The sequence below is a fragment of the Nicotiana tomentosiformis genome, chromosome 2 (genome assembly GCF_000390325.3).
Source record: "Nicotiana tomentosiformis chromosome 2, ASM39032v3, whole genome shotgun sequence".
NCBI lineage: Eukaryota > Viridiplantae > Streptophyta > Magnoliopsida > Solanales > Solanaceae > Nicotiana > Nicotiana tomentosiformis.
In genome coordinates this window covers 98712794-98738539 of record NC_090813.1, presented here as the reverse complement: position 1 = coordinate 98738539, position 25746 = coordinate 98712794, and the positions used below count along the sequence as shown (strand labels likewise).

The 25746-nt window shown below is 37.6% G+C and overlaps 3 protein-coding genes across 8 annotated transcripts; 1 reads left to right on the top strand and 2 right to left on the bottom strand.

The window, feature by feature from the left end:
* Window positions 1-1981: 1981 nt before the first annotated feature.
* Window positions 1982-5443, bottom strand: LOC104097149 (F-box protein SKIP14-like). Its single transcript, XM_009603672.4, has 2 exons — window positions 3927-5443; window positions 1982-2809 (listed from the first exon to the last, which is right to left on the bottom strand). Exons 1-2 carry the CDS (start codon window positions 4878-4880, stop codon window positions 2252-2254), a joined length of 1512 nt encoding a protein of 503 aa, XP_009601967.1. The 5' UTR covers window positions 4881-5443; the 3' UTR covers window positions 1982-2251.
* Window positions 5444-8614: 3171 nt separating this feature from the next.
* Window positions 8615-11551, top strand: LOC138905301 (uncharacterized). The gene is made up of 5 exons (XM_070193813.1): window positions 8615-9863; window positions 9990-10029; window positions 10118-10862; window positions 10974-11263; window positions 11359-11551. The coding sequence occupies exons 1-5, from the start codon at window positions 8615-8617 to the stop codon at window positions 11549-11551; spliced, it is 2517 nt and encodes an 838-aa protein (XP_070049914.1).
* A 5587-nt stretch (window positions 11552-17138) lies between these two features.
* On the bottom strand, window positions 17139-24886 carry LOC104097150 (glucose-6-phosphate 1-dehydrogenase, cytoplasmic isoform). 6 transcript variants are annotated; one of them, XM_070195896.1, is made up of 17 exons: window positions 24482-24580; window positions 23946-23989; window positions 23217-23410; window positions 22938-23023; window positions 22493-22547; window positions 22229-22415; window positions 21352-21509; window positions 21199-21267; window positions 20604-20662; window positions 19901-19937; window positions 19272-19343; window positions 18788-18935; window positions 18535-18630; window positions 18318-18388; window positions 17785-17900; window positions 17580-17625; window positions 17139-17495 (listed from the first exon to the last, which is right to left on the bottom strand). In XM_070195896.1, exons 3-17 carry the CDS (start codon window positions 23382-23384, stop codon window positions 17328-17330), a joined length of 1536 nt encoding a protein of 511 aa, XP_070051997.1. In that variant the 5' UTR covers window positions 23385-23410; window positions 23946-23989; window positions 24482-24580; the 3' UTR covers window positions 17139-17327. The 6 variants fall into 6 exon arrangements, with proteins under 6 accessions (XP_070051997.1, XP_009601970.1, XP_009601968.1 ...); XM_009603675.4 differs by lacking the exons at window positions 23946-23989; window positions 24482-24580 and adding an exon at window positions 24655-24886 and having other exon boundaries at window positions 23217-23450; XM_009603673.4 differs by lacking the exon at window positions 23946-23989 and having other exon boundaries at window positions 23217-23450; window positions 24482-24644.
* Between the last annotated feature and the right edge of the window lie 860 nt (window positions 24887-25746).

The following is a 25746-nucleotide window of genomic DNA, read 5'->3' as shown; positions in this document are numbered from 1 at the left end:
TCGTTTCCTGCTGTTCAAGCATATTTTGATGGCTTCTCGCTTGAAGGTGAGTTTTCCTTACTTGATGACAAATCCATTGGTTCTTCTATCACCTTAGGAAGGGCAATTATTAGATAATGCTAAGGTTTGTAGATTGCAAGCAGCTCTTAGATGCTGTGACAAAGTCATTTGCTGCTCTTGAACCAAACAATCCAAGCATCCTGTTTTACCAACTCTACCTGATAACCAATTAGGATTCATTCCCAAGTATATTCTTGTCTTATGGTTTGTCTGGATCAGCACTAAACTGCATGTACTTGCATTCTTTCAATTTGATTTCGTTGAAAGGTTGAGATAGAATGATGCAAAAGCTGTGAGCTAGTCCACCACTATTTTGTGTTTTTAACTTCTCCAGGCGAGATGCATCTGGAAATAGGACACTTTCGTTCTGATGTATGTGGTCATAATTTTTGGTAATCCATTTCAGATTCTGGATATACCAGCTGATGATCCAAGACTGAACTAGTTTCTCGAACCTACAATAATCTGAGACAGAGGTTTGGTGGGTGAGGTAGTACGGGAGCTGGATGACCATAGACAGAAGATTGAGGGCATGCAGCAGCTACATTGCCGTGAACCATTGGGTTCTTTTTATACCCTAGAACTAGAATGTCTGCCTTTTCCTGTTATTCCATAATTTGGCCCGTCTGCTCATGTGCCCCTGTCGAGCAGATATATAGATTAATTGACATTGTAACGGAGGTAATGGGATTTTCGCAACCTGCTGGAGGTAGGAAAAACACCCAAGCATGTTCGGAGTAGAATCAATGTGTTAGAAGTTGTAAATTATTCATGAGAATGGATATCCGCCCATGCTATGTTATGGACATCATCCCTATCATGGAAGGATTTTTTTTTATATATAAAATTTCACTTTTTAGCCCTAATTGACTTGTAAATCATATAGGGAGCACACAATTGATAGAAGAAAACGAGTGATAGTATTTGCTCTCTTGCTGTTATCATTTTCTTTACATTTTAAGCTCTTGTTAAATATACTTAGTTCTTGCTATATTGCTGTTATTTCACTACAGAAAAAAGAAAAGGAAAGGGTTAAGAGGAAAAGGAAAACAAAGATGGTAGCTTTATTTTATTTCTTTTTTCTTCTTGGATAGGATTTAGGCGATAGTTTTATTTAAATAAACTCCTTCCGAATATAAATATTACTCATTAAATGGATTAACTAGTACTAATCTTATCTGGTTAACTGGATAGCATTTGGGCAATCCGATCAAAGTAATCGTAAGTCTCACAAGAAATGAGAATACTGAAGCAACACATGACAATAGAAAACGACCATGATACACATTGCTCTGTTTGATCACAGAATTCAGCAACTACTATATTACAACTAAAAATGCAAGCAAGAAAAAACACAGAATTTGCAATAGCAATATATCATTTAGTACCCGAATATTCAGATCAAGAACTGTTTCATAAGCTGTGAGTTGATTACTTAAGTTGTAAAATAGAACACTGAAACTGGAAGCAAATGCACACTGCATCCCTACAATGACAAATTTCTTTTTTCCCGTCACCAAGTAGGTTTTATTTCCTGGAATTGCAGATCTAGCTGGTGATCGATGCCCTAGTCCGCATACAAACAAAATTAGTGACACCAATAGCACAATCCAGCTATTCCAGCCATTATTTGGAAGCAAATGCACGCTGCCTCCCTTCACCTCAAGACATACGATAAACTTCTTCCTTCTCCTCGCCAAGAAGTAGGGTTTACTTTCTAATATTGCGGATCTCGCTGGTGATTGATGCCCTAGTCCGCATACAAACACAACTAGTGACGCTGTCTAGCACAACCCAGTTTTTTTTTTCTCGAAATAAGCACAATTCAGCTACGGAGGTAGTTGTTCAGCCTTCACCAGACTTCCTCCTCTCAATCGCCTAGTGGGGATTAGTTGTGTTCTGACACAATACAATCACATCGCTCTCTCAACTAACCGCAAATGCCGCAATTGGTGCGAGTTGTAAGGAGTCAAACCCTCTGCCGAGCTCCACCCAGCCCGCATTTTCTTTAAATCACGATATTCTTACTGACAAAGCCTCCCTGGAAGGAGATCAGCTTCACAGCTGCCATTTTCTCCTACCAATTCCACATTCATCAGATTTCAATGACACCACGACCAGTCACTAATCAATACTCGAGAGCTGGATTTGATTTGATGCTTAAAGATAAAAGTATTACCTACCGTGCATTCTAGCCACAGAGGAAGAAATGGCAACTTGCCTGCTTATGAAGAATAGGATTTTCCAGCGGAACAGTCATACTCTCCAGGCTCTCTTGGTGATCCAAAAGTTGCCTACAGCAATCTAAACAAACCAAGTCGAAACTGAATAATTCCTCATATTCACAATTATTTAGGCACCGCCCACAGTTGATACAACGTTTAATGCAGATAGTACAAGCCCTGCACAACTGAGTGGTAGATTGCTTCTTTTGGCAACTCTCTGAGGGGCAATCATAGACTAGTCTAAGTTGCTGGCATTTCGGGCATATTTCAATATCAATAGCTTGATCATCATCAGACAACACAGATAACTGGCCGCCTTGGAAAAACCGTGGTTTACGATTAGTTGGCAGCTTGCTGCTATCGACATCTAACAAGACCTTGAACTCTTCGAAGTGTTGGTTTGTCATACCAAATAACCCATCAATACCTAGGTACTTAAGGCTGGGTTTTCCTGCAGGCTTGAAGACCTTTAAGTTACCGAGAACACCATCAGCTGTGAGTCTCCCACATCCTGGGACACTAAGCTGCATTGAGAAAGTAAACACAAGACATCAGAAAACTATAATAAGAATAAACACATGAAATATTAAACATAGGAAATGAAGAATATACTAAGGTATTCAAAAAATTTAATGAACTCCCTGAAAAGGTAAAACCAAGAGGAATAGCAGCTTATTTGATTGGAAAACAAGGGAAAAATTAGTTAGACATTGTGTCTCACTATTTCTCTCACAATTCATTGCTCATCAAATTTACTGTGCATGAAGCCGTTGATACCACGTCCAGTATGACATGAAGAACAAAAATAATTTGCTCCTTAATAAAATATATCAATAAAAATTATGCACACAGCCCCACCTCCAAGAACAAGTCTATTGGTCTCTTGGTCTATCAGAACTGCCCCCAAATTGCACCACTCGTTTCTGTAATTTTTTATAAAGACAACTAATTTCAGTAATACAAGGCTAAATAGGCTTATCCACTATACCAACTGTCCTGCTTTTCAACCCACTATCTCCAGTCCTTTAAATTCTGCTAAAAGGCCTCTAAAAACTTTTTTCAAATGATATTTTTAGCAATACATGTTTTTATTTTCAGCAATAAATATTTTAATAAGGAATTATAATATCTTTTCAAGAGTTTGAACTACAACTGTACTATGATATCTAGCAGCATAATTGCATTGTAGAGGCAGCATCAGATGCAGTAGATACCAGAAAAGTAGACTAACACGAGCACTGAAAAGGGAAGAAACAAAGGAATGCAATAGTGAAGGATCCTAATATCCACTTTCATGAACAGTTAAATACTAAAGCATTACATCTGAAACACTCACAGTTATCCAAGATCAATCAATTACAATTTTTGCAACGACACCTTGAAACTCTGTTACGTGAGGCAAATAAGGTGAGAGTAGAACAAGTAATTGACCAATAATAAGAACGCCAAATACATCTGTAGTGCAAGCCTTACATTCATTATACGCCAAATACATCTGTAGTGCAAGCCTTACATTCATTATGAGACTCTACGAACCATAGTAATTGTACTTTTGGTAACACAAGATAACGTCTAATAAGAAACTACAATGAGCAAAAGTATCAAACATAGATAAGTAACCAGCAAAAGATAATAGCTGACCTTTTTCAGGCTAGGATTCCTTTCAAGCACACAATTCAAACCACTATCAGTGATCTTTGAGCAGTGCACAAGACTCAGAGAATGAAGATGACCTTGAGCTCTTTCTGTCAACTTTGTAAGAATTTCATCTGTGATCTTACAACTCAATGGATGATCAACGTGAATATTTCTCCACAGAAGAGGATCACCGCGCACCACATCTCGTAAAGGTTTGCAAACTCTTTCAACAGAAAGAAGGTCTCTCAAGCACAGATAGCTAAGGGCCAAAAACAGTGCATCTGAAGGAGTACCTCCATCTCCATTACGATGATCATTCATGCCCGACTGATCTTTCTGAGCTGCATCTCTAAAAACCCAATAACTAGAATTTATAATCTCCTCCATCTCAACGTCCATACAACCAAAAGAATCGCACAATCCCTCTCCTATATCAATCTCAGAAGCATAGGAGTTTTCACCTATGTTCTGGACCCCCACATCCTGGTGAATTCTCATAGCCCCATTTAGAACGATATTCAGTTCCGCAAACATTTGAGCGTCAACCTCAATCTCATCTGCGTGGAAACCAAGATTCTTTAACCCAAAATCCTTGTCAAAATCCTCTAACCAACCCGTGATGGCCGTGACTTTGGTACTAATACCCATACCAAAAGGATCCTGAGGCAACAAATCAACAATATCATCATCAGAAACCATCTTAGTTTCTTCATCTTCGGGATCCCGAAAGCTGCCCTTTTCACAATTTTTCAAACCCCAAAAATCACTAATATCATCAGAAACCATCTTAGTTTTTCCAGTTTTGTTGTGATCATGAAAGTTTTCAACTTCACAATTCAAACCCCAAAAATCACCAGAACAATCAAGCTTCTCATTTGGGCATTCTCTGTCAAAATACCTATTACACCTATCAAACTCGAGCCCAGCTAAAAATCGTTCGTGTTGATTCAAGGCCATAGCTTTCTACTCTAAATATATTCACCCGATTCTACAAGAAAACCCTCAATTCTCGAATGCATACTAAAATAAAAGCACCCAAAGATTTCACAGAGTTTCTTGTGAAAAAAAACCCTAATGGGTCAATCAAAATTAAACCAGATTGTTCCGATCAAACCCCACATTCCGATATTTAAACAGTAATTAATCTAAATACCCAATAGAAAGAACATATCCCAGCTACGTGATGCACATATTTACGGTGTATTACACAAATCTAGGGTTAGATTGCACAAATCAAATGTAAACTAATATGAGAGAGGTGATGATAAAAGGTTTTTTAACCGGATTACCAGAGAGTAATGATGCGCAGTTAATATGTATGTACAATATAAAACCTATACAATAATCTGGGTGGAATGTATAGGTAATTTTCTGTATCTACATACTGTGTTTCTATAAGAATCGCTAATTTTGATTGGGGGAGAGAGAAAGAGGAGAGAGAAAGGGTTTGTGTAATGTGGTATGTATAGGTGTCTCTCTCTACGCTATAGGTGTCGATTGGTAGGGGGTTGGTGTGGCGCGAGAGACTTGTTCCTTTGGACTACCTCCTATATATTAGGGCTTACTTTGGGCCTGGACTTTTTCTACTCTACTTTTTGGGCCTATTTTATTCGCTTGGGCCTTATTGCTCAATCAAGGTTTACTGTATAGCCGCTCTCAAAATAATAGCCGGGAAAAAAAATACTTTTTGTATATATACATTCTGTATGTTATATACAAAATTTTTACAAACTTTATATACTTTTTCGACTATCGAATGTAAATAGTTTTTGACGGGGACTAAAAGTGAAAAAAAAAAAACTCAATCAACTAGATCTCAATCTCAAATTAATTAAAATAGTAGCTTAATAGCACGTCAAAAAGATCTATCGATTGAAAAATAACAAAGATCAGCCATGTAAAGATAAGACACACAATTAAAGTGCCAAACTCCGTCTAAAAAGATGGAAGCTGACATATCGTAGAGTCAAGATCAGCATGTCCAGCGAGATCAAAATGAACATTTATGACCAATGAGCTAGAGTTTTAGGATTTGACAAAAGTATCAGCATAGCTAGGAACCTAAGTATAATAGTAAACCCCTATAGAAAGTTTACTATATGAATATTTTTTATCATTTTATGTTCAAAGGTTCATTATAATTATTCTTACACTAGTCGTTAATCAATTGCCATCTTTTCCAAACTTGAAAAATATAGTTTCCTTTGAAAATAAGATTCATGTGTATAAATATGATTCACGTGTATAATATCGTCTTCTTCGAAAGTAACTAATGTCCCAATAAATGTACTCTCTCCTCAATATTATGTTTCGACGCACAACATAATCCAAACATTTGAGTTGTTTCCAAAGTTTTTTTCACTATTATCAATGCCATGAGTAAAACATAATTTAGTTATTTTGGTTGCAAAACAATAACGAAAGTTGTAATGTTAAATTCTGTTAAATTACTAGTATTTCTTTACAAGATTGAAGCTAAAAAACTATTTATTATCTCCCCACCATCTTTACTTTTTTCCATTATTTTAAATTTTAATGATAATTTTAAGAATATAGAATAGTTAGTATGGAATCACATGATTTTTCATTAGGAAGAAGGTTACAAAGCAAGGCTAATTTTGTACGCCAACAAGATATGTATAATGTTTTATATATTGCTTTCGATCATGTCTCATTCACTTTTCTCTATTAAATTTATTTTTGGTCACTTTCTCATCATTTCAAATTATTTGTGAAAGTGTACCCAATTAGTACCTTAATTTTGGCTTCTCTTGTCGAGTAATGAATTTCGTAAGGGACCAATACAAGTGATTTTTTTTTTTTCCAAGACATTGCCAATTAACAATTCGGTTGGTAATCTAATACTAATTGCCTCTGGTATCCGTCATTATCAGATCTCAATACAATTTTGCACATCAATTTAATATAAAAGCCTTCATCTTGCTACCAAGGCAAATTTTTTAAAATAAAGTACCAGTGAATCAATAGGATATTTTTCATTTTGGATTTTGATGGGTTTAAAGTATCTTAGATTTATATTTTGATGATCTAACAAACTTATTATCAAGAACCAGATAAAGGACCTGATGCATACTTGGTATATTTATCCATCAATGGACTTAAGCTAATGTGAGCTGTATGACTTCAGATAGAAAAGAACCAACTCAGGGACCTGATCCCTTGGAGCTTCCCTAACTGCAGTACGAAGTCAACTCTACAGATGGAAAGTGACTGCCTGCACTATACATGCTACAGTGCAGAAACAGTGCAACAGTCACTTCCCATTGGGAAGGACTTTTTACCAACCAAGTATTTACATCATCCAACTAATGTCATCCAAAGGATATTAACAAGAAGCATTACAACAAAACATCACTTGAACACTTGTGAAACAATTCAAGCACTCAAGATCTGATAATCAAGCATTGAAGTTACAAGTGCATCAAGAACAAAGTGCAATACTACTACGGACCAGTTCCATAACAAGTCTTTTGTATGTCCTTAGTTGAGTTGTATCTTTGTATTGGTTATTTATTGTAATTCCTACTTTGCTTATCTAGAAGCTTAAATTAGGAACCTCAAAAACCACAAACTCGTAGAGTTTTTGTCGTGACTAGAGTTAGTCATAAGTTGAAGTTTTTGTAATAGGTGTATTGCAAAGTGGCTTGTAATAGGTGTATTACAAGTTAGTGAGGGATTAAGAGTTTAATTCCTAGGTTACAATAGGTTGTAATCTAAAGATTGCTCAAGTAGTGAAGTTGAAATCCTACAAGTGAAGGTCGTAGTTTTTTATCCCCTTGAGCAGGAATTTTTTCACGTAAAATCTCCTGTGTCATTTACTTACTGGTATAGGACCAGGTCTCTATACAGTTTGGTGGACTCATACATTATATCAATTGGTATCAGAGCGGGTTCTTTCTAAAAGGTTAACACCTAGAGAGGATCCTCACCATGGATTCTCCACCAAACTTCGAGGAAGGACAATCAACCTACAGGCCCCAGAGATTCAACGACCAATACTATGGCTGGTGGAAAACTCGAATGCATGACTTCATAATGGCAGAAGACTCCGAGTTATGGGATGTTATTTGTGATGGTCCATACGTCCCAACAAAGAAGGTAGGAGAACCTGCTGTAATGGTGCCAAAAACCAGGAAAGAGTACAATGATGCCGACAGGAAAGTTATAGAGAAGAACTTTCGCGCCAAAAAGATTTTGGTGTGTGGTATAGGACCTAATGAATATAACAGGATTTCAGCCTGTCAGTCTGCCAAGAGATATGGGAAGCTTTACAAATGGCACATGAAGGAACTACTCAAGTAAAGCAGTCCAAGATCGATATGCTCACCACTGAGTATGAGCTATTTAGAATGAAGGATGATGAATCCATTCAAGACATGCATACTCGATTCACTTCCATTATAAATGAGCTACACTCTCTTGGAGAAATCATTCCTAGGAACAAGCTCGTGAGGAAAGTTCTTAGCATTTTACCTAGCTCCTGGGAAAGTAAGGTGAATGCTATCACTGAAGCCAAGGATCTACACACATTGACTATAAACGAGCTAGTTGGGAATCTGAAAACCTACGAGATGAGGAGAAAGAAGGACAGTGAAAGAAGATAACCAAAGAAGGAGAAGAATCTGGTACTCAAAGCTGAAAACAATGATTCGAGCGAGGAGGATAGTGACATGGCATACCTTACCAGAAGGTTTCAGAAAATGGTTCGAAGAAATGGAGATATACCAAAAAAAGGTATTTCCAGCAAACCAAAGAATTATGACCTCTATCATAAGTGTGGACAGCCAGGGCATTTCATCAAAGACTGTCATCTTTTGAAGCAAGAACATTTCAAGCACAACTCTGATAAAGCAGCCAAGAGGAACCCGGTTCCTGACAAACGCTTCAAAAGAAAAAGCGCAGCCGACAATGTTGTGAAACAAGCTCTTGCAGCATGGGGAGACTCCTCCAGTGAGTCTGAAGAAGAAAATACTGTAGGTGATAGCTCCATGTTGGCAGTTGAAAGTGAAGCAACTGAATATGATTCAATATTCGCCTTGATTGCTCAGTCAGACGATAATGAAGACGATGACAATGATGACGTAAATTTTAGGGATGTTCAGAGAAATCTGAAATCCTATTCTCCTAAAAAACTTATGTCATTAGCTACTGTATTGATTGATGCATATCATATTCTGGTGAGTGATAAGGATGCCTTAACCATAGAGTTAGGAGATGCTGGGCAGACTAGAGATGACTTGGTTGTTTGTATAGTTGACCTGAAGGAAACCATAGAAAATATGAAAAATGAAAAGGAGGTTCTAACAGAAAAAATTGCTAGTGTAGAACATGAAAGAGATGATTTGATGGTAATTGTAGTTGACTTGAAAGAAACCACTGAGAACCTTAGTAAAGAAAAGAATGCCTTAGTGGAGAAAGTTGCTATCACTGAGCAAGAAAGATATGATCTCCTAGTGGTAATTGCAGACCTAGAGGAAATAATTGAGGAACTTAAAGCAGACTCTAGGCCTGGAAATTCTGAAAAGGGAAAGGAAATTGCTAGTGAGGCACATACTAAACTTGAAAATGAGCTGAATATTGTAAAAACTAGTTTATGTGTTGAGCTTGAGAAAAATAGGCAGCTTCAAGCAGAATTGGAAAAAGTAAAAAATGATCTTGAGAAATCTCTTAAGTGGACCTGGTCCTCAAATGCTATTACTGCCATGTATTTTAACAATGGTGGAAACAGGCAGGGAATAGGGTTCCAAAGGGAGAAAGTTCCCTATAACCCTCATAGCAAGTATGTCACTGTACCTGATAACTGGCTTTGTACCAACTGTAGGAACAATGGGCATTTCAAGGAAAATTGCCAAGCCAGAGTCCAGTCTATTCAGAAAAATAAAGTTTTTGCTGAAAAAGTAACTACTGGAAGAGAACCAGGTGCTACTCACAAAAAATGCATGTTGCCTGCATGGACTAGAAAAGCTCTCATTCATCCCTTTTCTCATTACAAGGGACCCAAACTTGTTTGGGTTCCTAAATTTAACCCTTGAATTCCTTGTGCAGGGAACAGTGAGAGAAAGCAGTCAACAATGGATCATGGACAGTGGATGCTCTAAGCACATGACTGGGAATACCATGGACTTCCTTTCACTGAAAGTCCTTTAAGGAGGGAATGTATCCTTTGGAAATAGGAAAAAAGGGTACATTCTTGGTGTTGGAAAAATTGGAAAGTCTCTCTCACACTCAATCGAGAACGTGTATTATGTCAATGATTTGAAGTACAATCTCTTGAGTGTTTCTCAAATTTGTGATAAGGGAAACAAAATGGAGTTTTTGTCAAAGATATGCACAATTACTACTCTAGTAACGGGTGAAGTGGTATCTATGGCCAAAAGATACAAGAACATCTACGTTGCTGATTTCGAGTCCCTACAATGTGGTGACATGAGCTGCCTGAAAGCTATTGATGATGATGCCAAGCTGTGGCACAGAAGGCTGGGACATGCAAGCTTCTCTCTTCTGAACAAGCTGATACAGAAGGACCTGGTTCGTGGCTTGCCAAGTTCAAAGTTGAAAGAGCACAAAGTATGGCACCTGGTACCTAGACCCTCAGATAGAACCATCATAGGGACCAGGTGGGTGTTCAGAAATAAGCTTGATGAGCATGGAAACACTACAATGAACAAGGCAATGTTGGTTGTCCAAGGTTACAATCAGGAGGAAGGGATTGATTATGATGAGACTTTCACTCCAGTTGCTCGTATGGAAGCCATCAGAATTCTCATTGCCTTTGCATCACATATGGAATTCACCTTGTTCCAAATGGATGTCAAAAGTGCATTTCTAAATGGTTTTCTAAAGGAAGAAGTCTATGTTAAGCAACCTCCAGGTTTTGAATGTCATAAACATCCTGAATATGTGTTCAAATTGGACAAGGCACTATATGGTTTGAAGCAGGCTCCTCGAGCTTGATATGAAAGGTTGTCAAAGTTTCTCTTAGAAAATGGATTTACAAGAGGAAAAATTGACAACACTCTGTTTCTGAAGAAACGAGGAAGGAACCTGCTCATTGTTCATGTATATGTTGATGATATTATCTTCGGGGCAACAGCTGACTCACTTTGTGAGGAATTTGCAAAACTCATAGGAAGTGAGTTTGAGACGAGCATGATGGGGGAGCTGAACTTTTTCTTGGGTCTTCAAGTGAAGCAGTCCACGAAGGGAACTTGTATTAGTCAGCAGAAATATATCAAGGAGATTTTGAAGAGGTTTGATATGGAAGCATCAAAGGTGATTGACACTGCCGCTAAGCTAGACATGGATGAACTGGCTCTCATGTAAATCAAATAATGTATCGAGGCATTATTGGATCACTCCTCTACCTCACTGTCAGCAGGCCATATATTATATTCAATGTAGGTTTATGTTCAAGGTTTCAATCAAATCTTAAGGAATCTCATCTAAAAGCTGCTAAAAGGATTCTGAGATATCTTATGGGAACACAGGACCTGGTTCTATATTACCCTTCAGGTGACAACTTTAATCTTGTTGGTTATGCTGACGCTGACTATGCAGGTTACCTTGTGGACAAGAAGAGCACATCTGGAATGGCTCATTTCCTATGATCATGTCTGATTTCATGGGGTACAAGGAAGCAAAATTCAGTAGCTCTCTCAACAGCTGAAGCAGAATATGTTGCTGCAGCATCCTGCTGTGCTCAGCTCTTGTGGATCAAACAACAACTAGAGGATTTTTGGAGTATACACTGACTGTGTACCTCTTCTATATGACAACACCAGTGCACTCAACATGGCAATGAACCCGGTCCAGCTTAAGAGAACCAAGCACATTGATGTGAGACATCATTTTCTCAGAGACAATGTGGAGAAAGGGGCTTATTTGCATGAAGTTCTGTAGTACAGAAGACCAAATTGCAGACATCTTCACCAAAGCTCTGAGCAGGGAACATTTTGAGAAAAACAGGATGGCACTGGGGTTAATCAAGCCTATTTGAGAACCTGATTCCCTTCCATATGGATATGAAAGTTACATTCAGGTAAATCTAGATAAAGTGTTTTCCGGCCAAGCCTAACTTGCCTCTATACCGTTGCAGGTAGACACGCATGATGATTATAGAAGCTGAAAAAATAATGCATGAGCGGTAAAAGAGAGTTGAAAAATCTTTTCCGAAAAACCGGTCAAGAACCTGGTTCTTGTACCACAGGTTAGTAGTCTTGTGTTTTTTTCATGCATATCTCAAAAGAAACAAAATTAACTTCCACGTCATCCACCTTTTCAGACCCTGTATATCACGTCTTTTCTTTCAAATCTGTTCACTTCCCTCTGCAACATTGCATCTTCCCATAAACCTACAGCCGTTTCAGAACCCGTTTCTCTTCCCTCAAAATTATCTTTTCCCTCCTTAAAACCCCTACACCTCCTAACCTTAAGCGATCATCCTTCTCTCTTTCCACTCTTCCAGAACCGTCTACCCAACTATCTACCATGGCTGAAGAGCAAGCAAACCTACCCACCTCTGAAGAGAAAACCCTTGACTCATCCGCCATATTAGAAACACCACCAAACGTCCCCTCTTCCACCATTGCTGACCCAGAAACACCCAAACCTGATTCCCTTTCACCCCCTATCTCTCTCATCACTCCCTCTGTCATACTCCTTCCTTAAGTGTTGAGGACTCAGAAGCACCCAAAATAGATAGTGTTTCTTCTCTGTTGCCTGATACTCTCAAAGAACAGAACAAGGATGAAGAAAAGGGTGAAACTCAACAAGGAAAATGGGTGTCCGAGGAAGATACTGATCAGTGTGCTATTTCTTTGGTTACTGCTACTGCTATGGAACCTCAGGAAAAGGAGGCCATCGAAAACATGTTGTCCATTGCTGCTGAGGGACTGGTGAATGAAGGACCTTCTACCATGCCTGAGTCTCAGGGGGAAGGGACTCCGCTCTTAGGAGAAAAAGGAACAATGGTGCTCTTTGAACCAGCTGCACCTGAAGAAGCTACTGGGAACCCTGTTGATGAACCCGATCCCCTCCATGAGGAAACATGTCAGGAATCATCTTCCCAGGTCAGCTTTTACCCTACTCCTTCTCCTCACTTTGACGCTGAGCCGTTGGAGTCTATCTCTCCCGATGTGAGATCTAGTGATGAAGATGAACAGGATGATATGGTTTTCAGTGCATGCTTTAAGATTAGAAAGCCCGTGGTCACTCCTGAGCCCCCTCCTAAGCGACCTACCACAAGGTTGCAACATAAGGAGGCTTTTGAGTGTGCCTTGAAGAAAAGCAAAAGGAGTAACAAGAAAAAGAAGAAGAGGCTGGTGAAGGACGTGGAAATTATGCGTGACAAAAGTATACTTGTAGTGGAAGTGGATGAGGATGCTCAGGAGGAACCAAGTTCGCTGGTTGAGAAATCTTAGAAAAAGAAACAATCTGTTGAGAGTGCTTCAAAGGAAGTTGTTGAAAAACCAAGTAAAAAGCCTGTGAAAGGTAGTGTCAAGTCTAAGCAAGTTGTGGAGGAAGAATTTGTGTCTGATGATGATATTCTGGTTAAATCAAGTGGTAAGGGCAAGTCCATTGGCAGGTCTGGCAAAAGGAAGTTGGAAACTGTTGGGGAACCCGGTTCTGCAAAAAAGGTGAAAAGTGTAAGTGTATTAGGGCAAGAAAGGTTGAGACATCAAAAGGTACTGCGGGGTCGCACTTTTGACCCAGAGATTTCTAAAATGGCGGGTATGAGACAAATTCCTGAGATAGTGGAATTTCAGTAGTGGGGCCATCTGTTCAAAGAGGATGTGGCCAAAGTATATGAGGATGAGGTCAAAAGCTTTTATGACGACCTCTTCACTGTTGAAGATGACCACATCTGTGTTTTAGTGAATGGAGTGGATATGGTATTGGAGTTCCATCTGAAGGGTTGTCATCTGTGAGAGGTGCTTGTGGCTCTAATTTTAGGCGCGCCATTGTGAAAGAAAAAGTTGTCCAGCATGGGGAACGGGTACACAAGAAGGCTCTACTTCCTGTGTACCAACTGTTGTTCGAGTTGGTTAACAAGGTTCTGCTCCCTCGTGCTGAAAGAAGATCCATTACTTCCAAGTCTGATCTATACTTAATGGAAGCACTAGATGAGTTCCGTTCTATCAACTTGCTTGCCATTATGATTGAACATATACAGAAAGTGATAGCTTTCAAAGATGGGAACCATGGACTTCCGTATGGATTTCTTCTCACGCGTGTCTTCAAGTTATTTGATGTACCCTTAGGAAATCCCAAGATGGGGACCAGGAAACAAACCTTCTTTTAAAACTACACTGGAGGAATGTGAATGTATTGAAAAGGTTGGAGGAATGAGAAGCACTTTGACGATCTCACAGCTAATCAATGCCCAGAAGAGTGCCACAGAGGAGATCGGGAAGCTGAAGGTAAGGAACGCCATTCTTGAGACTCAGCTTAGTCAAGCTATAGCAGCACCGGGACCCTCCAGTTCATCAAGTGAAGAGGTTGCTCATCTGTCTAAAGAAAATGCTGAGCTCAGGCAACAGGTGGAGAACCTGAGAGAGAAACTGCTCGCAGAGCAAATGTCCGCAAATGCTCGGATTGACCTTGTTCTCAACACTCTTGTTGCCTCCTCTAAGCCTTCCTCCTTTAGTGCCCCCTAAGAAAATCTTCCAGTGACCAGTGTCAAGTTTTTATCTTTTGTTTTGATGACTTGTGGTAGTTATTTTTGTCTTTTTTGTGATGTGAATGGATTTCACCTGTACTGCTCCCGCTTTCAACAGTCCAAACTTGCCTTTGCTGTAATGGCAAAGGCTTATGTTTTATAAAAATCAATGAAGACTCTCTTTTGTTGTTAAATGCTTGTCTTTTTCTGCTTCTCTTTTTTATCATGTTGTGTGCACACATGTGGCATGAGTTAGCTAGGCTAGACTTCTTTATGTTGATTGCTTGCTTGTGTATTTTTAATGATGCCAAAAGGGGGAAGATAAATTGAAGCAGGGGGATCTGATTAAGGGGGAAGCATAGAGTCCGGGAGAACTTGGGAAGTTCCTGGTACTTTATCTGGTTTATTGTGCTCTGCAAATGGTTATCAATTTTTAAAGTTTGTCATCATCAAAAAGGGGGAAATTGATGGGTTTAAAGTATCTTAGATTTATGTTTTGACGATCTAACAAATTTATTGTCAAGAACCAGATAAAGGACCTGATGCACACTTGGTATATTTATCCATCAATGGACTTAAGCTAATGTGAGATGTATGACTTCGGATAGAAAAGAACTAACTCAGGGACCTGATCCCTTGGAGCTTCCCTGACAGCAGTACGAAGTCAACTCTACAGTTAAAAAATGACTGCCTGCACTGTACATGCTACAGTGTAGAAATAGTACAGCAGTCACTTCCCATTGGGAAGGGCTTTTTACCAACCAAGTGTTTACATCATCCAAGTGATGTCATCCAAAGGATATTAACAAGAAGCATTACAACAAAACATCACTTGAACACTTGTGAAACAATTCAAGCACTCAAGATCTGATAAGCAAGCATTGAAGTCACAAGTGCATTAAGAACAAAGTGCAATACTACTACGGACCAGTTCCATAACAAGTCTTTTGTATGTCCTTAGTTGAGTTGTATCTTTGTATTGGTTATTTATTGTAATTCCTACTTTGCTTATCTAGAAGCTTAAATTAGGAACCTCAAAAATCACAAACTCGTAGAGTTTGTATCGTTACTAGAGTTAATCATGAGTTTAAGTCTTTGTAATAGGTCTATTGCAAAGTGGCTTTGTAATAGGTGTATTACAAGTTAGTGAGGGATTAAGAGTTTAATTCCTAGGTTACAATAGGTTGTAATCTAAAGATTACTCAAGTAGTGAAGTTGAAATCCTACAAGTGTAGGTCGTGGTTTTTTATCCCCTTAAGCAGGGATTTTTCCACGTAAAATCTCATGTGTCATTTACTTACTGGTTCATTAGCTATTCTGTGGGAACTGGTATAGGACCAGGTCTCTATACAGTTTGGTGGACTCATACATTCTATCAGATTTGAGTTACAATATTTGTTCGTTTTAAATTTAAATTATATATACTAATAATGTAAAGGTCTGCGTATATAGTACACACTACCCTTCCCAGACCTCATTAGTGAGATTATACTGGATTGTTGTTGTTGTAAAATATTTTACAATATTAGTGCAAGCGAGTCGGCTACTCTATTTTTTAGATTATCATGTCAAATTTGCCAAGAAAATTTACATATTGTTGTGAGTTGTAGGTTAAGTTTACGTGATGGTGTAAAAATTTATATACATTTTCTTTTTAGGTTTTGATGCCTAGGGAATCTATGGTAAGAAGAAGATAAAAGTTATGCTAAAAGAATAAGAAGAAAAACTATGGATATTTCAGTCTACATTTGTGGGGCTGTGGGGTAAAAACTTGGCTTCCAAGGTGTTCTTTCCTTGACGATTTCAACACTTCCTTTCTTTAAGGAGTAGTTCAAAAAGTCCTTTTTGGAAAAAGAGGGATGGAATAATAGTCAAACAAGAAAAGAGAGCAAACTACAAAGCAATTATGAATTCCTTTCGCCTGTTGAGTCATTAGCCTAATTGTCCCTGTCATTAGAGAGTTGATAGGATACAACAACAACAATAATTATGCTTTAATCACAAATTAGTTAAAATTTATTACATGAATCCTCACTGTTCATGTCATTTTATTTAGGTGTCTAAGTGAGCATGTCTTAATGTTTTAATTACTACGAGATTTCATCATAAATTGACTAATTTTATGGTGACTGTCGACCTATCACAACCCTCCTCCTTTATCTAGACTGAAACAGCTATATCAACATGCTGTGTGAAGTTCACATGGATGGAATTAAATAAAATTTTCGAAAACAAATAAAATTGTTTCTTACTATGTTATTTGGACGTTATTCTCTTTTGCCAGTCTCTTCTCGTGGGCAGTGATCCTTCTCCATCACTAAATTAGGTCTGTATCCATGTTGCTACAGTGAGGAAAAGCCAGATAATAATATTCACCAGATCTAGGTCCCAAGATTTGTTACGTACTGCTAACACATGGATATCTTTGGCAAACTAGAGTGTGTTTTTTTTTTTTTTTTTGGGGGGGGGGGGGGTGGAGGGTTTGGCTAGGGGGTTGAGGAGGAATTCTGTTTTCAGTATTGGAAAAACTTAAGATATATTCAAACTTCCATGCATTAGCTTAAAAAAGATGACATTATTACATGCAGATATATTTCTCCTATACCGACTAAAATCTTACTTCTCATCGAGTTTGCACATAGGCAGGATCATACATGGCAAAAGTTACAAGGTAATACTCATATTTAGGGGACAGTAGAATGTAATCCGCAACACTCCTTGCAAACTTATAAAGTGGGAGGAATCCATATATAGCCATGAGTTTGAACGTAACCGACATTTTGCAGCAACTCATCTGCTTCAGCAGGACCTCTGCTGCCTGGCTTGTATGGAATTGGCTTGACCTCTCCATCGTCAATTCTATGCAAAAGTGGGGTAAAAATCTCCCAAGCGGCCTATATTTTAACAGAATAAGAATTATTACCAACCGCGTTTATGTAACAGTGCGCAACATACTAAAAAGAAAATGCACTACATACCTTGAGCTCATCTCTGCGCACAAAATGCTGCTGATCCCCTCTTATTCTGTACAAAATAAGAAAACATTGTAAATCCAAGCACGATATGGTTATCTGTAAGTTGTGATACTACTATATAGTATCAATGCAATAAGTGCCAGGCTGCGTAATGAAAGAACCAAATAAGTCAAACAAAGGCAACATGCACAAAGGCAGAGAACCATACGTGTCGAGAATCAGACGTTCATAAGCCTCTGGAATGACAACCCCTTGATAACGCTGCCTATATGACAGGTCTAATTCACTTTGAACAGTTGACATTTCAAGCCCAGGCTTCTTGACCTGCATTAGAGTAACAAAAAATACGTCACTGAGCTAGGAACACAAGCAGAAGAAGTGTTCCTTTTCTTCTCTTCTCTCTCCTTGAAACAAATGAACAAAATTGATAGGTGAAACTCCTATCTTAAATTTAGCAAATGAATAAAATAGCGGCTCTCTCTCTCTCTCTCTCTCTTACATGTTAATCCACGTGAGAAGTCCAAGACGGAACAGAAACAGAAAATTTAAGAGGGATAAATAAGTGCAACATAATTGTCAAAAAATAAATAAGTACAACATATCCTAAGTTCTATTTGAAAATGTCTAGTGGGTAACATTGTAATTTGAACACTTCCTGGCCACGAAAACTCTGAAACTATTTGATGAATGACCAAACTAGTAGCTTGAACAGAACGAGTTGCACAGAATTATTATCATTACCGTAAGCTTCATGTACATGGCTTCTGAAGGCTGGAGGCGTATAACAAACTCATTTCTCCCCTGCTTTTTACCTGCTTAATATGTCACAGAAGGTATTTTCATCATTGAACTGACTGAAAATCTGATATACAGCAATAAAGTCACAAACAAACATCTAGAAAAATGTTAGAGAGTAGGAAAAAAATGATATTATCCTTAGAGAGATCCTGAAACATACATCTAAATATATCACCAGGAACATCCTTAAACTGCACTCGTATTTCTGCTTTTCTTGAATTTAGTGCTTTTCCAGCCTTCATTATAAAGGGCACACCTGCAGCAGGTAAGCCACATAACTATATAAGATACCCAAGATACAGATAAAGGTGAGTAGCCAAAGTACATCTCTGAAACAACAGATAATAAGGGAATCTAAGGCTGAGATCAAAAGTTAAAACACCTATTTTTAACTTGTGAAATTATTATCTAACCTTCCCATCTTTCATTGTGTATGCGTAAAACCATAGTTGCAAAAGTAGGAGTATTTGAGTTGTCAGGAACCGTTGGGTCATCCTTATAGCCATCATATTGTCCAAGAACAACCTCTTCATCTTTAATTGGAAGCATTGATTGAAGAACCTGTGTGGATAAGGGGAAAAAAATAAGTGAAACAACCATGGGAAAATGGAGTATCACCAAGTATTCGAGACTGTAGCGGCTCGAAAGTTTTTGATTCAAATTTAATACTTCAGCACCGCTAAAGTGTACAGGAAATAGTGTTTTGGTTCTTCCAGTCATTTATTTTGTAATTCCTGGTAGACCACAGATTCAGCTAACTAATACCTAGATGAAAAGCAGAAGCCACAGGAAAGAAGAAAGAGCAAAGTGTAGTTACAGTGATTATCTTGTCTTATTTATCCTACAAAGAAGCAAGCAACCACATTGATTTTGTCACAGTGTTAACCTGATACATACCTTAACTTTCTCATCCCGGATGTGTTCGGGCTTCTGGGAAACAGGCTTCTCCATGGCAACAAGGCAAAGGACCTGCAGTTGGAAGGCCGCTAATGGTAAGCATTCTAAACGTACCCAAGCACAGTGCAGAGTTCAACTATTCAATGGTTCGAGCAATTGAAACTCAGAATAGCAGGAAAAGATGGGCGAGGTAATGTATTCCAACCCCACCCCAACCCCGATGTTTTGAATTAATACAAGGACAAGCCTACGCAAGGAAATAATTGGATCTATCAAAAGTTTAATACGCTGATGGATTTTCCAGATCTGAATGAATATGTGCAGGCATAAGTTTTACCACTATCCTGAGACATAGTCAAGAACTGGCTTCGTATAATGTACTTTCAGGAGAGAATCTGTGAAGAATAGTAAACCTTCAAATTTTAAGTTTCTAACTAACAAAGCTATGATGATGATTTGGACATTTCAACAACTACTACACCTCAATCCCAAACAAGTTGGAGTCGGCTATATGAACCCTCACTGACCATGTTACTCCATTTAAACTCATTCAAGTCAATATTATACAATAAAAAATATAAGAAGTAGATAGCACTTATTAGCTTTAAAGTCAAAATATTGATGGTCACCTGCAATAGATGATTCTGAATAATGTCACGTATAATCCTGCAAAATGGAAGAAAGAACAAGGTTAATTATTACAGAAATTTTCAAAATGCAGCTTAGTAAAGTACAGAGAAGGAAAAACTTTTAGGCTTCATTTGGAACATCTGCTAAGACTATCTGATCCTTCAAGTTAGGGGAGCAGAAGCCACTATTTTCAAGAAAAAGGAATAGTTTAACTGGAAGTTGGATAAGCCTTCATTTGGTTATGCTAAATCACTTCCCAAATGGCATTAAAAATCACTAAACCTGCTAAAAACTAGAGGAACCTGCGAACTAGACTGTACCCAATAGCTAGATTTGGCTGGCTCTGTTGTTCAACCTCAAACCCTCTCCAAAACAACAACTAGTAATCCATCTCTGTAATCACATCATGACACGACTTGTATGAACGGTGTGCCAATCGACTTACTAAATTTTGAGAACATCATTCGACATATTATGGTGGAATTTCTGTTCTCTTTCTGCCTCCAGCAGGTCATTCTACTCTCTAACCTGAACTCATAGTCAATCGACAACTACGCCGGTCATCAATCATCTAGCACTCAATGTTATTATATTTCAAAGGATTACATTGGAGACAGAGTATCTTTAAAGTCCAACAATAAGAAAAGGTGGACAGAGAAAATAAAGTAAGTTCTCAAGCTCATCTAGGAGACATAGGCATACCCATATTCATCAAAATATCCACCGCGACCTTCAGTTCCAAAGTCCTCCCTAAAGACAATCTGCAAAAGTGGAGACATAAAGTGACCATTTGGAGGTGACAGACATCACAACTAAAAAAATCTGATAAAACATGGGAATGAGAAAACAGAAAGAAGAAAGGAAACTAATGTGGTAAGTTAGCTGATACCAATATCAAAAAATTGATCTAATATTGGCTACTGAGATTTCCCTTCGTGATCTTAGCCATTGTATTGGCTCATTGTGTTGTTTCTTCTCCATACATCAGATAATGGCAAGACAACTCACTCAACAGACTATTCTTCTCATTACGATTTGTGAGAGGCATGAACCTGACCCTTGAGTAACAAGCTAAGCAAACCAATTTAAGTGGTGCCAGACATATCTCATTATATGCTAAGAGGAAGGCCTCCTTTCCTGCCCTGTAGGTAATATGCACCTTTTGTATTTTCATTAATAGGATATGAGTACCTAACTTTTTGTAATGATTTCAAATATGACACGCCATTAATTTTCTTTATAGGTTATTTCATAAGAAATTAGTATTGTAACATGTATCTTAAAGGGAGAAATATACCTGTATATTATCAATGTTGTCACGATTCCAGAGCGGCAAAAAGAAGCGATTTGCAAAACGCAGCACCAACTGCAGTAGTTTTCATACAGTATGACATAAATATACGTACTCATTAGAACTCATACTCAACAAAATATGTGTTTTGGAAAGTACCAAATTCTGCACCAACTCCTTTCCCAAATAATGGTCAATACGGTAAATTTGTGGTTCATCAAATAGTTCTCCTATCTGAGAACTTAGTTGCTCAGCTGAAGCTAAATCCTTGCCGAAGGGCTTCTCAACAACAATGCGAGTCCAACCACCAAGATCAGCTGGAATGTTGCAAGAAAATCTTTAACAATTTCTGTTGAGTATTCAAAAGCATCGCAAGCAAAAATGAAAACAGCTACTCATTCACACTCAATCTGACCAAGTACGATGACTTGAGGACATCTTACATAAGTCATAACTCGTTAGGTTAGCTGGAATATTTTTTTTCAAAATCAAAATTAGAATGTAAAAATTCAACAGAACATCCAAGCTGTAAACTATACAATAGAAAACATCCCAAACTAATGAAAACTTAACACAAGGGTTTATCAATTTGCACAAATTAGAATTATTTGTTTGCTGAAAAGGAGATTTTTCTTTTCTTGTACAAGTCAAGTTTATTCGTTCCATTTTACTTCTTCAAAAATAGATGATGATAGCACTAAATTTGAGCTTCCTCTTTATAAAACGTATAATCTATCATTTATTTGTGACAATTATTCAACCTTAAAAAGGAATATTTTTTTTTCCAGAAAGGAAGGTAAGAAAACAGTAACACATATTCATAGTTTTTTTTTGATAAGGTAAGATTTTATTAAAATACCGAGATGGTACCACATATTCGTAACTTTTAATTCACATTAGCACAGTAGCATATATCCAATATAACCATGCAGAAATGTTTAAAGCCGACTTTGAAGCCTACTAATGAAAGACCAACAGAATGAGAATTGCATTAGTAATCAGTCAAGTGGAACTCACTATGAGAAGAAATACATACATTTGTTCATACAGTAATTTTTTATCATTCTGCAAACGGAGGGATATACTGATGGAGGAAGAGCAAAGTAGAAGAGTCTTCTGGATGATCCTTCTGTGCTATTTTTTGCAATTTCGTGCTCAGCTATAGCCTTGTCCAGTAAACTAAAGCCCTCCCCAGAATCATAAGAGCCACTGACGTATTTAATCTGAAAGAACAATGGCGAGTGAGCAAATAGCACATCAGTTAAATGGTGAAAAGATTATGAAAAATCTTTCCACTCACCAGCTGCAGAAACTCTGATACTTCTTCTTCATTTTCTTTCCCCTGAGAAAGATACCTGCAATCAGAGAAGGTTGTTAAGCACAAGAAACTCTCGCCAGGTTTGCAAGAGACGCAGCAAAGTGAAACTATACTAGTAGAAGAATACTCTAATCAGAAAGCAGCTAAAGTTTAACGAAAAGCTCTTTCTGTTTGGGGAAAATTAGTGGCACATGGTGGCAAACAAACCATTCTACATAAGAACAGATGAGCTTGAAACCTTAGTTTTTTTTAAAAAAAAAAAAAAAAAAAGAATAATTCAAAGCTGTGGTACATCCTTGCTTTCCCATATTGAGGAGACCAAGACAAAAAGTATCTGAAGAACATTTACATCAATAGAGACGAGGTGAACAACAAAATACTTCATCACAAAATGGAAACTGGAAAATGCAAAAGATATTGCACTCACCCACGGATACGGCCTCTCAAGTCGTCGTCAGAAATTTTGGTCCTTGCATAGCCAAAAATGTGAACTTCATTGGATTGCAGAAATCCCTGAGAGTACCCAGCCCAATGCCAAAAGTTAGCATATTGCCAGAATGAGCTCCATACGACTGTTTAACTAGTAGTATAACTAGGTACGATTAGCTATATTTTTTCTATGATTAGGTTGTAAATATAGAAATCAAAGAGAAAACACAAAATGTCAATCTAGTAAGGAGTAAAAGTTATGAGACGTGAACTTCACCTGCCGGTAGAGGTTGAAGAGCGCAGGAAAAGTTTTCTTCTTGGCAAGATCACCAGAAGCACCAAGAACAATAATGGAAAGACACCCAGTTTCAGGTATATTATCATTATCTCTAAAAGAGTCGAGCCGAATAGAACCCCTTTTTTCAATGCACCATGATGCTGCCATCTTCAAGGCCTCACAACCAGCTCACCCTCAACTCAGCGAAGTATGATCAATCCAACCTTGTGATTTCTGATCCGTAAATCAATAATCAGTCGATCAAACACTAACATATAACATCTGAACCTTGTGATTTCTGATCCGTAAATCAATAATCAGTCGATCAAACACTAACATATAACATCTGAACCTTGTGAGTTTTGATTAAAACAACAGTGTTCATTCAATCAAACACTAATATGAAAGATTCTGAGAAGTGGGAAGTTAATAAGATTTGATATGGCTCCAAAAGGTAATCAACTTTTCTAATTTGTGATTAAAATAACAGTATTCATTCGATTAAACACTAACACGAAAGATTCTGAGAAGTGGGAAGTTAACAAGATTTGATAAGGCTGCACAAAGTAATCAACTTTTGCTAATTTGTGATTAAAATAACAGTGTTCATTTGATTAAACACTAACATGAAAGATTCTGAATGTGGGAAGTTAACAAGATTTGATACTGCTGGACAAAGTAATCAACTTTGCTAATATTGACTAGTAGTATTCACAAAGAAGACAATACTCAATTCAGCCAAGTATGATCGCTTCAACCTTGTGAGTTCTGATCTATAAATTAATAACTACTCAATCAAAAACTAGCATATAACATGTGAACCTTGTGAGTTTGTGATTAAAACAACAGTATTAGATCGAACACAAACATTCAAGCTTTTTCTTTCTTCTTTGAAAATGGTAAAATTCACTAATGTGGAAGATTCTGAAAAATGAGAAGTTAACAAGATTTGATATAGCTGCAAAAAGTTATCAACTTTGCTAATTTTGACTACAAATATTCAGAAAGAAGGCGGAGGATCCAAGAAAGATACCTAAAAGAATATACAGTGAAAAGCAGTTGGTGATAATATGAGCAAAATTAAACCAGAATTAGACATAAGAAAGATCAATATACTAGAACTGATTAAGCAAGCAATGAACTAAGCAGATGGAATTACCAAATTATGAGAAGAAGTAATAATTCACCCAACTTAGACACAGAAATTAAGCAGAATAGCGACAAGAAACCAACTTTTTAGGTATTGAAAAGGGGTTGGATCAAACCTGAAGAAATTGTGAGAGACAAAAAGAAAAAAGCAACAACAGACTACAAGGAGCAAAAGAGAGGCAAAAAGCGAAACGAAGTTTTCGGTGATTTAAAGGATTTTTGTAAGATACTAGTATATAGTAATTTTAAATCATAATATATAAGTATTATAGAGATGCCCTTCACCTACCACTTTTTTTGACTTGCATATTGAATTATACAATTATACGATCTATAGAGCCGCCGTAGTTTGGACGACTCTCATTGTTGCTACGTCTTTTTAATTTTCCGACCAACCACTTTTTAACGCCTTTCTCCATTTTACACTTCTTCACATTTCAGAAGTCTAATTTGGACTGTAAAAACAAAACAAAAAAAGATTATTGTAATTTCTGATTGCCACACCTGTAAAATCATGAACTGTTAGTAAAAGTGTCAATTGAAACAATTTATGGTACTAGGATTTTATAAAATTTACGCACTGCCATAGTCAAAAGTGGGTGGACCATTTGATGTTCTCAAGATTTAACAGAAAGTGAGAAAAAATTACAGGCCTTTAATTTCAATGTATATGACTTTTAGTTTCAAGGTATATGACATAGTTTGATCGAAAATTTAAACTTAAAAGAGAAAAGAAAGTTTTTAAAATTTATTGTTTTAAATAATGCATAACATTTGTATAATTATAAAGGTTTTGAAATTTATATCCTAAATGTGCCATAATATTTATGTACATGCCTATAAGAGCTTATCATTAAAAATAAAATAATAAATTTAAATTAAATTATTATTAGCCTCTCAACGCCTAGCGCCATGGACGGCCCCGTGGTCTTGGTCGCGCCAAGTGACAAGTGCGCTTGTGCCTATGTCGCCTCACCGATAGCTCTCGCCAGCGCCCAGCCGCAGGCAGGTGCCAACAGCGCCACGCGCGCAGACTCTGATGCTAAAGACAAGGTTGCTGCCAACAAACCTGCTTCTGCTTTGAAGGAATCTAAGTCATTTCTTTTGTAAATATAGAGTAGTTTTACTTAATGTATTTCCATTAGTCTCTCTAGCTTAGTTATGTCAGGTCTTGTAACTTTGGTTTATTTTTTTTAAGTACTATTAGGGGATCAAGCAATCAAACTTTCTAGCAAGCAAACAATTCGCTGTACTGGTGTCTCTCCCCCTCGACACCGTGTTGCTTTTCTGTAATAGCTTTCATTAATGCAATCAAGTTTTCTTTCATTCTCAATTCTCTTTTCTGTTCTCTCAATTGCTCTTGACATAGGTTTTCCCGTAC